We start from the raw sequence: 12,208 nt of genomic DNA on the forward strand, positions 1-12,208 counted from the left end.
TGTTCAGGGGAGTTTGACAGTTTTTTATATTTTGCTTGTTTTAAACACGTAATGTTTGCTGAAAACGGTCTTATCTTCATTGAACTCAGATGGAGTGATTATTCTTTGTCAGTAAGACACCAATAAGGAGTTTCTGGATTTTAGGACATGCAGAAGTGAAGCAGAGAGTATCACTTTAGAAATGGTAACAGTGGAAGGAACAGTAGGACAGAAGAGGTGAAATGCTAACTCGAAGTCCACTAGCATGTTTTGGTTTTTTTCTGTAGATACTTTAGGTCTGTCAGAATGATGCCTTGTGAACACATCCATTTAAAGTTTTTCATGCAAGCCAGACAATATATACATCCTTGACATGCACTACATTTTCAGCTATTTAATTATCTCTAAGAACTATCATCATTGTAACCGTCAGGAAATAAAAGCCAAAGTTTAATTATTTTTAAAGTGCCAGTAGCATACAGTTTAGAGAACCTATTTATTTAATACACTCTAACACGTGACATCTTAACCTTATTTGCCATGTTATAAACATGTTACAAAAAATACTTACATATCCCACATCTGGTCTGTAACATGTATATGCTCCTAAGACACTGTGCAGGAGATCATGATAAGGACCACCCTAATAAAAGGAGAGGGGGTAGGGAGAAAAGAAAACAAAATTTTATTTTTTTTCCAAATCACTTCATACATACAGGAAAGTAACAAGCCAGTATTTTAAGATGAAAGCAAGCCAGTGAATTGTTGCCTTACCCACATCTAGAATAATACCAGTTTTTACTCCGAGCATTACCATATATGCTTTTGAGATGTTAAAAGTAACAGACCAATAATCCTATGTACTGATTACCACTGAATGATTTCATAATGGAAAATGAAGATGTCTAGTACATATCCAGGGTCAGTCTTTCCTTTTCAGAGAGTGGATATTTTAATTCTTAGTGGCACAAGTTACTGTATTTCAATATTGCATGCCATTTTATATATATCTATATAAAAATCATAAACCTGAAAAAGTGTACTAAAATGCATCAAGATTTCTGTAGCATTAGGAATAACAGGAATTTCATGCAATATATCCAGGAGAAAAAAAAAAAAAACAACCCTTACAGTCCATCATTAAGTGTCCCTACTTTATTCTCTTTTAAAAAACAAAAAAAACCCTCAACAACTTCTAAAAACTATACCACATTTGGCCAGTTAGGTTTCTTTTCTTGTTTAACTATTCAGAATTTTAAAGTTGTCATAGCTAAAGTTACAGAAATCTCACCTTCTGGAAAATATACAGGGATGGAAATGTGCGTGATATATCCAACTTAATTAGCTCCAGACTGGCCTCACGATCAGCAACAGATGCTCCTGCATCTGCAAGCAAAACCAACACTTATTAAAACTGACAAATTCTATAAACTTCAAACTAAAACTGCCATACACACAAAGACTTAGCATATAAGGAAAAAAAGTTACTTGGCTTTAATTTTTGGGGTGTAACTTCTACAGTGCTATAATTCAAAAGCTAACACTGTCCACTGATACCTAGCATATGCCAACAACTCCAAAAAGTGAGGTAAACTATCAGTAATGACTACCTGTCTACTCATTCTTTTTCAAGTCTATTCAGGCCCAGACATTAACTAGAATTTTAACTTTGCCCAACCCAGTCCTCAAAATCCTGTTTTCTTTCTTATATTCTGCTGAGACTTCAGTTAGTGAGTCTGTTTAAGAGCAGAGTGAGAGCACTACTCTTGAAAAAAAAAAAGTCAGCGGAATCTGACTTTTCAAATTTTCCATTCCTAATCAGCTCACATGGTGTGTCATTTAAAACAATAGCATTAAAATATACTATGTACACTAGAGGGGAGAAAAAAAGATTAATCATATAATCACAAGAAGCCAACATATCTTCACTTGCAAAGTCAAGCATATTACTTTAAGTCATGCATTTCTCGGGTCCCACTGTTACTGAAGGTAACCAAAACATAGAGAAACTTCACTGACATCTCCGGAACTGACCACACAGTTGCAATCTGCAGAAGTTACATTACTTCTGAGCTCTCATTAACTCTCATTTGACTCAGATTTTTCTGCATCCTTAGGACTAGCATTCATCAAATGGCAGGAAGGAATGCAGCATTCACTCAAGAACCTCCAGAAATTTGGCTGGCCCTTGAGTTATCTCTGTCCAATCCTCCACATAGGGACATGATAAAATAGTAGTGATAATGTGGTGAAAAAGACAGAAGGCACTTGGGGAAAAGGATCTTTCAGAGGGCTTAAATCAGACAAGAGCCATCTGGAAAGCAGATGATCAGAGAATTTGATGAATAGGCTGAAAAGAATCTGCTCTGCTGAAGCCTGAAAAACAGCATTTCATTCCTGTCCTCCTAAAATTATGATAGTTGGTCTTTCAGACTTTGCTACCAAAGATTAATAACAAGCACAGTCACCTTGCTTGCTTTTCAACCATGGATGAAAATTTTATTACTCTTAAGTCTTCCCTTATTAATACGTTCCCAGAATATCTGACACAATCAAGATGGACCCTTCTCCCTTTCATTCCCATCCAGAACTACTACCTTTCCAAAATAAACAAATTACCTAAGCTTTCCCCCATGGACAGCCCACACCCCCACAACAAAAGAACAAACAAACCACCACCCTACAAACCAAGGGGCATTGCAAACCTGTTTTCTAAGGATAAGCATCTTTACAGTCATGTACACACAGAATTTTTTATAAATTGTTTGTCTCAAGACAAGCTTCAGATGAGTCACAGAAGCAGCCTATGTGAGACTCAAATAATTTACAGTCAAAGTTGGCAGTTATTGAGGACTGACTACAGCAACTGCAAACAAAACCAGCAATGGAAGAGACTATTGCATGGCAGCATTTTAAAAAGTATCCACTAACAGCACAAGGAATTAATGTTTATAACAAGGATATATCCAACCTTAAAAACATAATTGATACTACTTTTAATAGAAAAAACGCCCACAGGAGACAGCAATATGCCAGTGAAAAAACTCTATTATACACAGAACAGCACTAACATCCTCTAACAGTGCTATCTTAATAGATTTGGGAGGAAAGGCCATCTGGGCAGCCAAAGAAACCCAAGTGGGATCTGAAATGTGTCATGTTATGCGTTCTTCGCCTCTCAGTTCCACAATCAAAAATAGAGAATATTTTTTTCTTTCCCAAAATCATGGAAGGGACACCAACATAAGAACCATCTAAGCAGAGCTAAGCAAGAGCACATCCTGTAATTTAGTTTCCCATTTCTTCTTTTTACATTTTATCTAATATTTTCATGAGAGCTTAGTCCTAATATTTCAGAGGAGAACATTCATTTGAAAGTAAACTAGCACATGCAATATTTTAATGCATCTTTTATTGATACAGTAAATACTGCCAAGCCCCTCACTCACTGACTTAATATAAGAAAGTAAACATTTAAGTAGGGAACGACTCGAGCACTTTTATTAAGTATTCTTAATGCTGCAATTCCATTGTAGACTTCCTGGTTTTCAAAATTGAATAGGAGGTTGTTGAGCACTCAGGAGAGCTCACCTTCTGTGTCATTCTCAGCAGTTGTCTCACTGAAGCTTTTCCATCGTTCCTTAGCTCTCGACAAGAAGATTTCATAAAGTTCTGTGAGACAGCAAAACAAAATCAGTCATAGAAAAGGAAGTAGTATGAAAAGCATCTATCCAAGACAAAAGCACACTAATAAGTATTCTTGGCTTTGGTTGCTTGATTTCATTTTAAGTCACTGGAGGGAGGGGGAGAATCTGTTAGGTGGTTACTGCTAACCACTGGAGTACCACTTTTATAGTACCAGTTTTGTAGTGTGCACTGTATTGTGCTTTCTGCCACAGTGAACATGCAAACTATGAAAGGGAAAGGATGCCTTGAATAATTCAGATAATTATTTTTGTGAATAATCATCAAAATCATTCATTATGAAATAAAGCAATTCCTCTTTTCACTCCCTTAAGAAACCAAAGCTAAAATTTCTTAATTTTAAACATAAAACTTATTTTTTGGAAGGGAAGCCCCACCTTAATTATTACAACACTAAAATGTTCTTGTAAGCAGGTTTTGAACTTTGCTTCCATAATTTATAAGGCTATGATGTCTACTTGTAAAACACAGCTGTTCCTAACCTTGCAAAATACAATTCTTCACAAAAAAATACACTGATTTTTTTTTTAAATGAAAGTTGACATTTTTCTTTGAAAACAATGGATCACATTTTAATGCAAAATTAAGTTGGTTAAGACATACCAGGAGTGATATTTAATTCGTTTCCCACAGCTAGACTCCAAACCTTCCCACGTACACTGGGGGGTAATCCCTGCCACCACAGCTCTCGAACTCTTCGAGTAGCACGCCTAAGATAGGGAAGCAGGGAGAAGAAAAAGAAAAAAAAAAAAAAGAAAAAAAAGTACATATTGCACATCTTCTTTTCTAAAATCACTGGGCAATTTACAAGCAAAATAACATACCATTTACCAAATCAGTATTCAAGGATCTCTGCTTATGCTAAAGCTCCACTAAAAAAACCCCAAAACATCAAGCTCCCAGAAAGCACATTTCATGTTGCTCTGTAATGACCTCACACTATATCACAGCAACAAAAACCGACTTCTTGACAACACAGAAAGGAAAAGGAAAATAAGGTATGTGGGTCCTCAGTTTCCAGAGGAGAAACAAGCCACCCTTGCCTCATTTACAGAGTAGAACTTTACTTACATGCCTTCCCAGTTAGGTAGTATTTCATTGACCCAAATCACCATAGCACTAGCGATATTCTCTTCTTGCTTGAAACGCTCTCTCATTATTTTTTTCCTTTTATGTGCTTCTTTAATTTCTGTTAGGCATAACATGTTAATAATTCTGTATTAGTGTATATGAATTATTTGGTAAATAATTCAGCTATTATCTAAATATTTAGATGTCTGAAAGATGAAGGGTAAGTTACAGTTGTGTGTACTATTTCTGTGGACTGTAGGTGTATTTCTCAGGACATTTTTTTAATTTAAGCTAAGTTGTTCAAATACAGTGATTTAGACAAGCAAAAATCTGACTAGAACTCTCTTCTGCAGTACACAGAATGACTAAAAAGCAAGCACATCACCAGCACTGTTCTTTCTGTCATGATTTTCATACCACATTCTATCTGAGCCTTACTTATTACTTATTACTAATCAGCAGTATTTATAGATAAAATTATTATTTAAAGGTGCAATTCTACATTAATTTAAAAATTATTCAAATTTTACTGAAGCATCTATCTAAAAGGATTATGTATTTTCTTTTCTGGAAACAGGACCTAAAGACCTGAGACAGTCACAATGGTGAACAAGAGAACAATGTTCTGCCATCTGTTAGAAAAGGATCATTTGTAGATCCCTCTTATTAAAAAAGCTAAGGGAAGGACAGAGCAATGCTGTTATGACATCACTAAGAACCACTGTGACTAGACATTTTCTATTTATGCATGCATTAGACACAACAGTGTAAACATGCCAACCCTGGTAAACCAATACGGCTGACCAGCTTCATTAAGTTTTCACTGAAGCTTTGTGTGTGGCAACAGTTACTGTAATAAACCAGGGCACACATATGAAAACACTACACATGGTTGCACCTCCCAAGATGCAGTTATTAAAGAACACGGACCACAGATCACAACTTACAAGATGCACACCACAAGAGCAGAGTGAAATGAATTGTCAGATGCCTTGGATTTCTTATTTCATCTTTCAAAGCTAAAGCTGCCTCAGATCCATAGAGGATCAATCAGTTCAGAAGCCTGTATTTCTGACAACAGCCCAAGTAAAGCACGCACTACAGATTCTTAAAATAGCATATTCCCTGAATACTAGGCACAAGACTGCAGAAGTCCTTTCAACAACTATTCATAGATTGACACAGTACCAGATGCTACAGATCTGTTTTTTAAATTAAACATATCTAGTGGGAGTAGGAAGGTTCACACAGGTAGAGCTGTCTGGAAGAAAATCCAGTTTTCATCTGTCTTCGCGCTGAAATTGATCTCAAATTCCTGAGAAACTAGATCTTTAAGCAGTCAGTTTTATTATACTTTGGCTCTTAGTGGCAACTGCAGCAACACAGCTTGAAAAAAGAGCCCAAATATCCAGAAAGTTTCTAGCTGATCATACTACACAAGTAGTTTTTCCTTAAAAAGTAAACAAAAGGTTAAGCTGCATTCTGAACCTAGTTACATTCATTGGTGTGGAATAAGAAAACAATTTGATAATTGAGTTCTGTTTTAAACTGCATGCCCCTATGTACCAGAGAATAACCCAGACATTAAACATGAAGTTCTTTAATGTATGTACTCACCTATAACCCAAAATTTTCTTTATTTTTGCTGCACAGTTAAAAAGACTTACAGTGATTATTTGCAGTTAACATACCTCGTTTTTTTGCCTCTGCTACCATCTCATCATATTCTTGTCGGTGACGTAAAGCCTCCTCCACTGATTTGGCAGGAAGATTTCTGAAAACAAGTTGTTCCTGAATTCAATACACACAAGTGACATTCTGGACCATTTCAGAACAGGTTTAAATTTGGCTTTTCTCTAAGGTGAGCTCTGAGGTTGTCACACTACCAGTGTTTCAGTAACAGTTGTATAGAACTGTCAGATGTTTACTGCTCCTGTTTTTTAGTTTCTCCTAGAGCTTCCCCCGAAGTATGGTTATTAAATTTGTTTAACATCTGGAACGATGCTCAAATTAAGTAATAAAAGGGAAATACTGACAAACCATACAGCTATTTATTCCAATGCATTTCTGCACATGTGTATTTTAATCACTAAATACACCTGCATATTGAGACCCAGTTGTTCACATGAAATCTAGCATGGCGTATTTTCAATAAAAGGTAAAGGTTTTTATTCATTATAGCTAGCCCTTTAAAATTCCCACAAAAGAAGATAGGTTTCCCAAAGGAAGAAAGAATAGATCACCATTTATGTCAGAGCTAAAGCTAAGGAAGCTTGCTGCAGTGCTACAAGTTCACCAGCTCAAAATGTGTTTTTTGGCTGCATAGTGATCCTCTAATTGCCAAACACACGCTTCCTTGTGACCAAGAAGACTCATTTCAAAACAAATCAGAGCACAGTGTTTGCTCTCAGTCTCTTACCCAATTTGGTCTACTTTGGTTCAAAATAAATAGAAAACAGTTTTGTCATTTTAATATTAAAAGTTTTCCATCTCCTCTTATACAAGCAGAAAAGATCACTTAATATTTCCAGTAAAAGTGAGAGCAAAATATATTTTCAAGGATGGATAGTGGCAGCACATTAGACACTTGGGATGACACTCCAATTTGAAACAAGTGTCGTTTGGAAAAACATACTTATAGTAGTTTGTAAGCTGTCGTAGTATGAAAGTAAAGAAAAGCATCAGCAATCCAGTAACTGCCTATCTTACTCTCTGCCATACTGTAAAAGAAATAATACATTAACAAAAAAAATACTGCTAGCAATCCTCAGGATATTTCTGTTTTAGCACTGAATGAGCTTATATACCCCTAGAGAGAATATTGAAAGAAACACTGTTTCTGAAATATGTTCTGTTTTCCATTTCCTAATTGGAATTGAACAGAGCAAACATTTAACAGTGCCATCACAAGCTTTTTCATGGTGCAATTTGAAAGCATTGCTCCACTTCCTTTCCTCAAGCATGTGTTCCTGGTCAGCAGGTCCTTCTCTTTCCTTCAAACTGCTAGACTGTATAGCTGAAAATAGTGACCAATTTATTACCAATTTTTCATTACCATTCTTATTTGTACTGATATGGGGTTTGTTACATTTTCATCTACTGTTTCCTTGCCTTCAGCTGTAATTTTAAGAAGTCATGAAAACTTAATCGGAACAAGGGAAAGGAAGAGTTTTGGTGACTGCTCCAATCTTGGTACCAACAATACACTGAACTGTAGCTGCCAGATACAAAATGAGCACTCAGCGTTTGTGACAGGAAAGGATTGCCTGTGTTTCCAAGGCAATCCTTCCCACTCCTGCTATTACCCACCTAACAATTTTTTTTTCCTTTTTAAAAACTCATGTGGTAAGACAAGTCCAGGTTTGATGAAATGACAACTGTCACTATTAAGTCTTCACAACTGGTCTAGGAAATTAAGTTTCCAGATTGGGGAATGGAGGAGCAGGGAGAGGGAAGTGCATGCTGAGAAGGCAGTGAAGAAATCAATCAGGAGAATTCCTGAAGACTTTAGGGATGCTCACAACACTGTCACAGACAGCTGTGATATACAGTAGGTAATAAATTAGTGGCTCTATTACAGCGAGAAAGAACTCCTCACATAGACTATAATATATTTAAAAGGTTCTTCTGGAGGTACTTTTTAGGCTATTATCTCAGACAGAATAATCCAATGATACTTTCACATAAGACTTGTGAAGTTTAGCTCATCATAAGTATATCTAAAATTCAGTTGCACAGCAGAATCATACTTACGCTGGTCGATCCTCCAGAATCAAAGCAGTAGTTGAAAGTGGTTCAAATTCAATATTTTTACGTCTTGCTGATGGGGGTGGAGGTTTATACATTCTTCCTGTCCGTGCTTCATATTCCTAAACAACATTATTGATAAAAATTAAATTTCAGCTTTCAACCTCACCCATAATTAGTAAGCATGATAATACTTAATACTTAAATAATTTAATATTATATATTTTAACATTATTTTATAGGACAGCAAGCAAGATACTACAAGTTGAAATTGCTGATAGCAACAGTGCACCTTTCCAGGACTGCTAAGTGAAGATGAATCAGAATACAGTTTCTTGCATCAACTTAATCTTTGATCTATTCTAGTTCAATATTACAACTGAGCACCCAAGGATCAGTTAGTTAGGATATCTGCATAATCTTCCCAACCTAGTTAGTGCACAAGTATATTTAAGTAACATGTAGAGTTGACAGTAAAAAACCCTCACCACTAACAACAAAAACCACTAATCAAGAACATGTGTCTCTTCCCATTTCTTCCTCTCAGTTCTAGCCACCCTTTAGATCCAGTACACCTCACATTGCTGAGGCCTTTAGCAAGACCTTCAAACTCATAATAACCAAAACCACCTACACTATACTCAGTGACAATTTAACAATATTTGTCATTACAAGTCTGTTTCACATAATTTCTTTCTCAGAGGTTAAAACATGCAATCTACTTAGAAATATTCAACAACCTTTAATACACACAAGATTCTGAGAAAGAAAGAATCCCACTCTTTTATCACAAGAGCAACACAACAAAACAGAAATATGATACAATCTTTAGAAAAAAGGCTAAGCAGACCCAAGTGAAAACCTCAGATCTCAGATCCCCTCTTTTTTAGCCTCTAAATAAACATTTACTGCCAAGTTAACCTTTTAAGATGTGCTGAATGGGTATCTGTGACAAGACCTTTTAACCTATTCCCAAACCAAGTTAACTTGTGGGGTCACACTCTCCTTAGGTATGAAGGCTAAATACTAGTTTCTCTGCAAGTCTTCCACATGCTGGAATTCAAACATACAATACTAAGAGCTGAAAAATCATTTTATTTAGAGAACAAATTCAAGATACTTTAGTAATGTATTTTCACAGATCACACAGCTCTATTCTTAATCATAGCCAAGTGAGTTCTAACATATAAGCTTTTTTTAATCTATAGACAGTTTGCTTTTGTATACATCTGTTGCTTTAATAACTCTGTAAGTAAATTAAAAAAAAAAATCAAATACTAATTAGGTCACATATCTTCCCAATCATATAGGATCTTCTCTTCAAACTGCTCCCAAATGAATCTCACACCTAATACACAGCTTCATGTACACCTTAGTTCTCTCAGAGAGAAACAAAGTTTTACATCGTCAGTGTTCATTGACAGCATTGTAGAAACAGAGCTGACAACTTTAAAACTATTATATAGGTTAAAAGTTCAGTACACAGTTCATAAAGTTAAATGCAAAAAGACCATTGCACATGCACAATGCAACTTCAGATTTCCAGAGAAGGCACCAAGTCCAAGATTAAGGTCTCAGAGCTTTCTGCTCACAGCCTCCTCACTCTGTCCATTTCTAACAATCTCTAACAAAATTTCTGTTCTTCCACATCGGGTATGATACATTAAATGATCCGAGAAGTATAACCTCAATGATGTCACATTAATCTCATCTCAAGACTAAAATTAAAAGTCAAAAATCTATAGCAGCCAGCCTACTCTTTCAACTATAGGAGAACATCTGTTGCTTTACCATCTTCAAAAAAGCCCAAATACCTTGATAGCAACTGTTTGCTATCATCATTTAAACATATATTCACACTAAAATCCCAATTCTTTTTAAACACAATGACTTAAAAGTTACTAGCCAAGTCTTCTTAAATACAATTTACTTCTCAATAATTCTAAGGTTTTGGCCAAGAACTGTGGTCATACAAATTTCCTAGAACACACTTCCCCTCCTGAAGGGTAATTCCCAAGTTTTTGCTTTAAAATAATGTGCATCCAACACCATTCATCATCACCACTCAAACAAGTACCTTGAACAACTGGGCACATGGGATTGGTAGAGTTCTGTTGTAATTCACACAAGCACAAGAAAAATCAGAAAACTGACATTCACTGTATGAGTGAATACACATATTCTCAAGGTAATATTATTTCATTCCACCCGAAAACAGAAACATCAGCACTCTTGCCATGCTGTATACCTCAGGATACTCCAGTGCATTTGTAAGTTAGGAATGCATCCTGTGAAAGCAGCCAGAGATCAGCATCCAGGTTGCAGTACAGTAACAATGCCATCCCTCCTATTCTTGGTAGAAGTTCTAATTCACTTTCACATCCTTCTTTGTAACAGAAGCCACAAAATCAAGTTCATTTAGTAGTCTAGAATCTTTTCAATGTTCCTACATGTTGAATTTATATGCAAGTTTAAAAAAAAATCAGCACTGCAAGTTGTACGTTACAAATGAAGTCACTCTTACCTTTTTTAACACAAGCAATATATTTGAATAATGCTAGTGCTTCTGGCTACTGTATGTGCTAAGAACGGATATACTATTTCCAAAGCAGCAGAGAAAGAAAAAAACAAACTAAAAAGCCTTCAGAGATTTTCACAAAAGGCAGAACTCATCATCCAACTGTGTTTCTGAAAATAAGTACATGCTACGAACAGTTGGGTTTTGTAAGAAAAGATCACATGAACAGAGAAGGAAAACTAAGTGTCACCAGAAAGAGTCAAAGCAGAGATCAAAATAGCTTCAGGCTCAAACTGTCATGGTGGCTTATTCCCCAAATCGAAATACATTCACAAAGCATCAGAACTTCCCATTGGAAGATGCTTCTTCCTCAAGAAGTCCGTGCACTAGGAAATTTATTTGAAGATTAGATCCCAGAACCAAACACATAGAGAACTTACACAACTAAAATATCCATTTTTTTCTGGATACTTTGCATGACTAGATGTAAAGAATCCAATATTCTTAACTCTGCATTTGAATCAGAATCTAAAATTCTTGGTGTGGAACAAAAAGCTTGAACTCACACAAAATTTCACTTCAAAAGATGTGAGTTAATACTTTTCCATAACAAGGTAAAAATATAATTTAAAGTCAAATGCTTTGTCAAACATGCAGGACATGTGGTAGAAGACAGTTGACAGCTAAGATTCAAGACTATGTAAGACCTGTATATGTAAAAAAAGTTATTTTGGAAGTGTCACATGTATGGTTTCACAAGCTTAGAGAAGGTTGTTAAAAAATATTACAAGATATCAGGCATTTACTGAAAGTTCCAGAATGTTTCACAATCCCAAAGGAGAGTGATTCAGTCTTAGAAGACAAACTTGCATCTACAGTGTCCAAACTATACAGATGTAAAGGAGTAAATACCAGCCATAAAATTTAACATGAATCTTGCTTGTATAAGTTTTGATCTATCTATGATCCAACAACAAAAACTGAACTGGAAATGAGTGATAAAAGCCTTGGATTACAAGGACTGTGGAAGTCCTCACAGTACCAATCATGCAGCTAAAGTACCACAGATCCAATTATGTTTTAGGCAAGCTGGAGGAGAAAGTGATCTGATAGGCAAGATTGAATTAATTTACCGCATCTTAAGGATTGCCTCTATTTAAAGTAGATGTCAAAGCACACTAATACTCC

The 12,208-nt window shown here is 35.7% G+C and overlaps 1 protein-coding gene across 2 annotated transcripts in view; it reads right to left on the minus strand.

Annotated features, from left to right (window-relative positions):
• Positions 1-12,208, minus strand: part of TBC1D12 (TBC1 domain family member 12) — a 43,212-nt gene that overhangs the window by 5,524 nt on the left and 25,480 nt on the right. For both annotated transcript variants that reach the window (XM_051800561.1, XM_051800562.1), the window contains 7 exons: positions 8,509-8,624; positions 6,447-6,529; positions 4,756-4,873; positions 4,288-4,394; positions 3,571-3,651; positions 1,271-1,365; positions 551-622 (listed from right to left, as the gene is read on the minus strand). In XM_051800561.1, coding sequence (XP_051656521.1) covers positions 551-622; positions 1,271-1,365; positions 3,571-3,651; positions 4,288-4,394; positions 4,756-4,873; positions 6,447-6,529; positions 8,509-8,624 — 672 coding nt within the window. The remainder of the gene's footprint in view (positions 1-550; positions 623-1,270; positions 1,366-3,570; positions 3,652-4,287; positions 4,395-4,755; positions 4,874-6,446; positions 6,530-8,508; positions 8,625-12,208) is intronic.

The sequence above is a fragment of the Manacus candei genome, unplaced genomic scaffold (assembly GCF_025592945.1).
Source record: "Manacus candei isolate 608988 ecotype Guabito, Panama unplaced genomic scaffold, ASM2559294v1 h1tg000050l, whole genome shotgun sequence".
Classification (NCBI taxonomy): Eukaryota; Metazoa; Chordata; class Aves; order Passeriformes; family Pipridae; genus Manacus; species Manacus candei.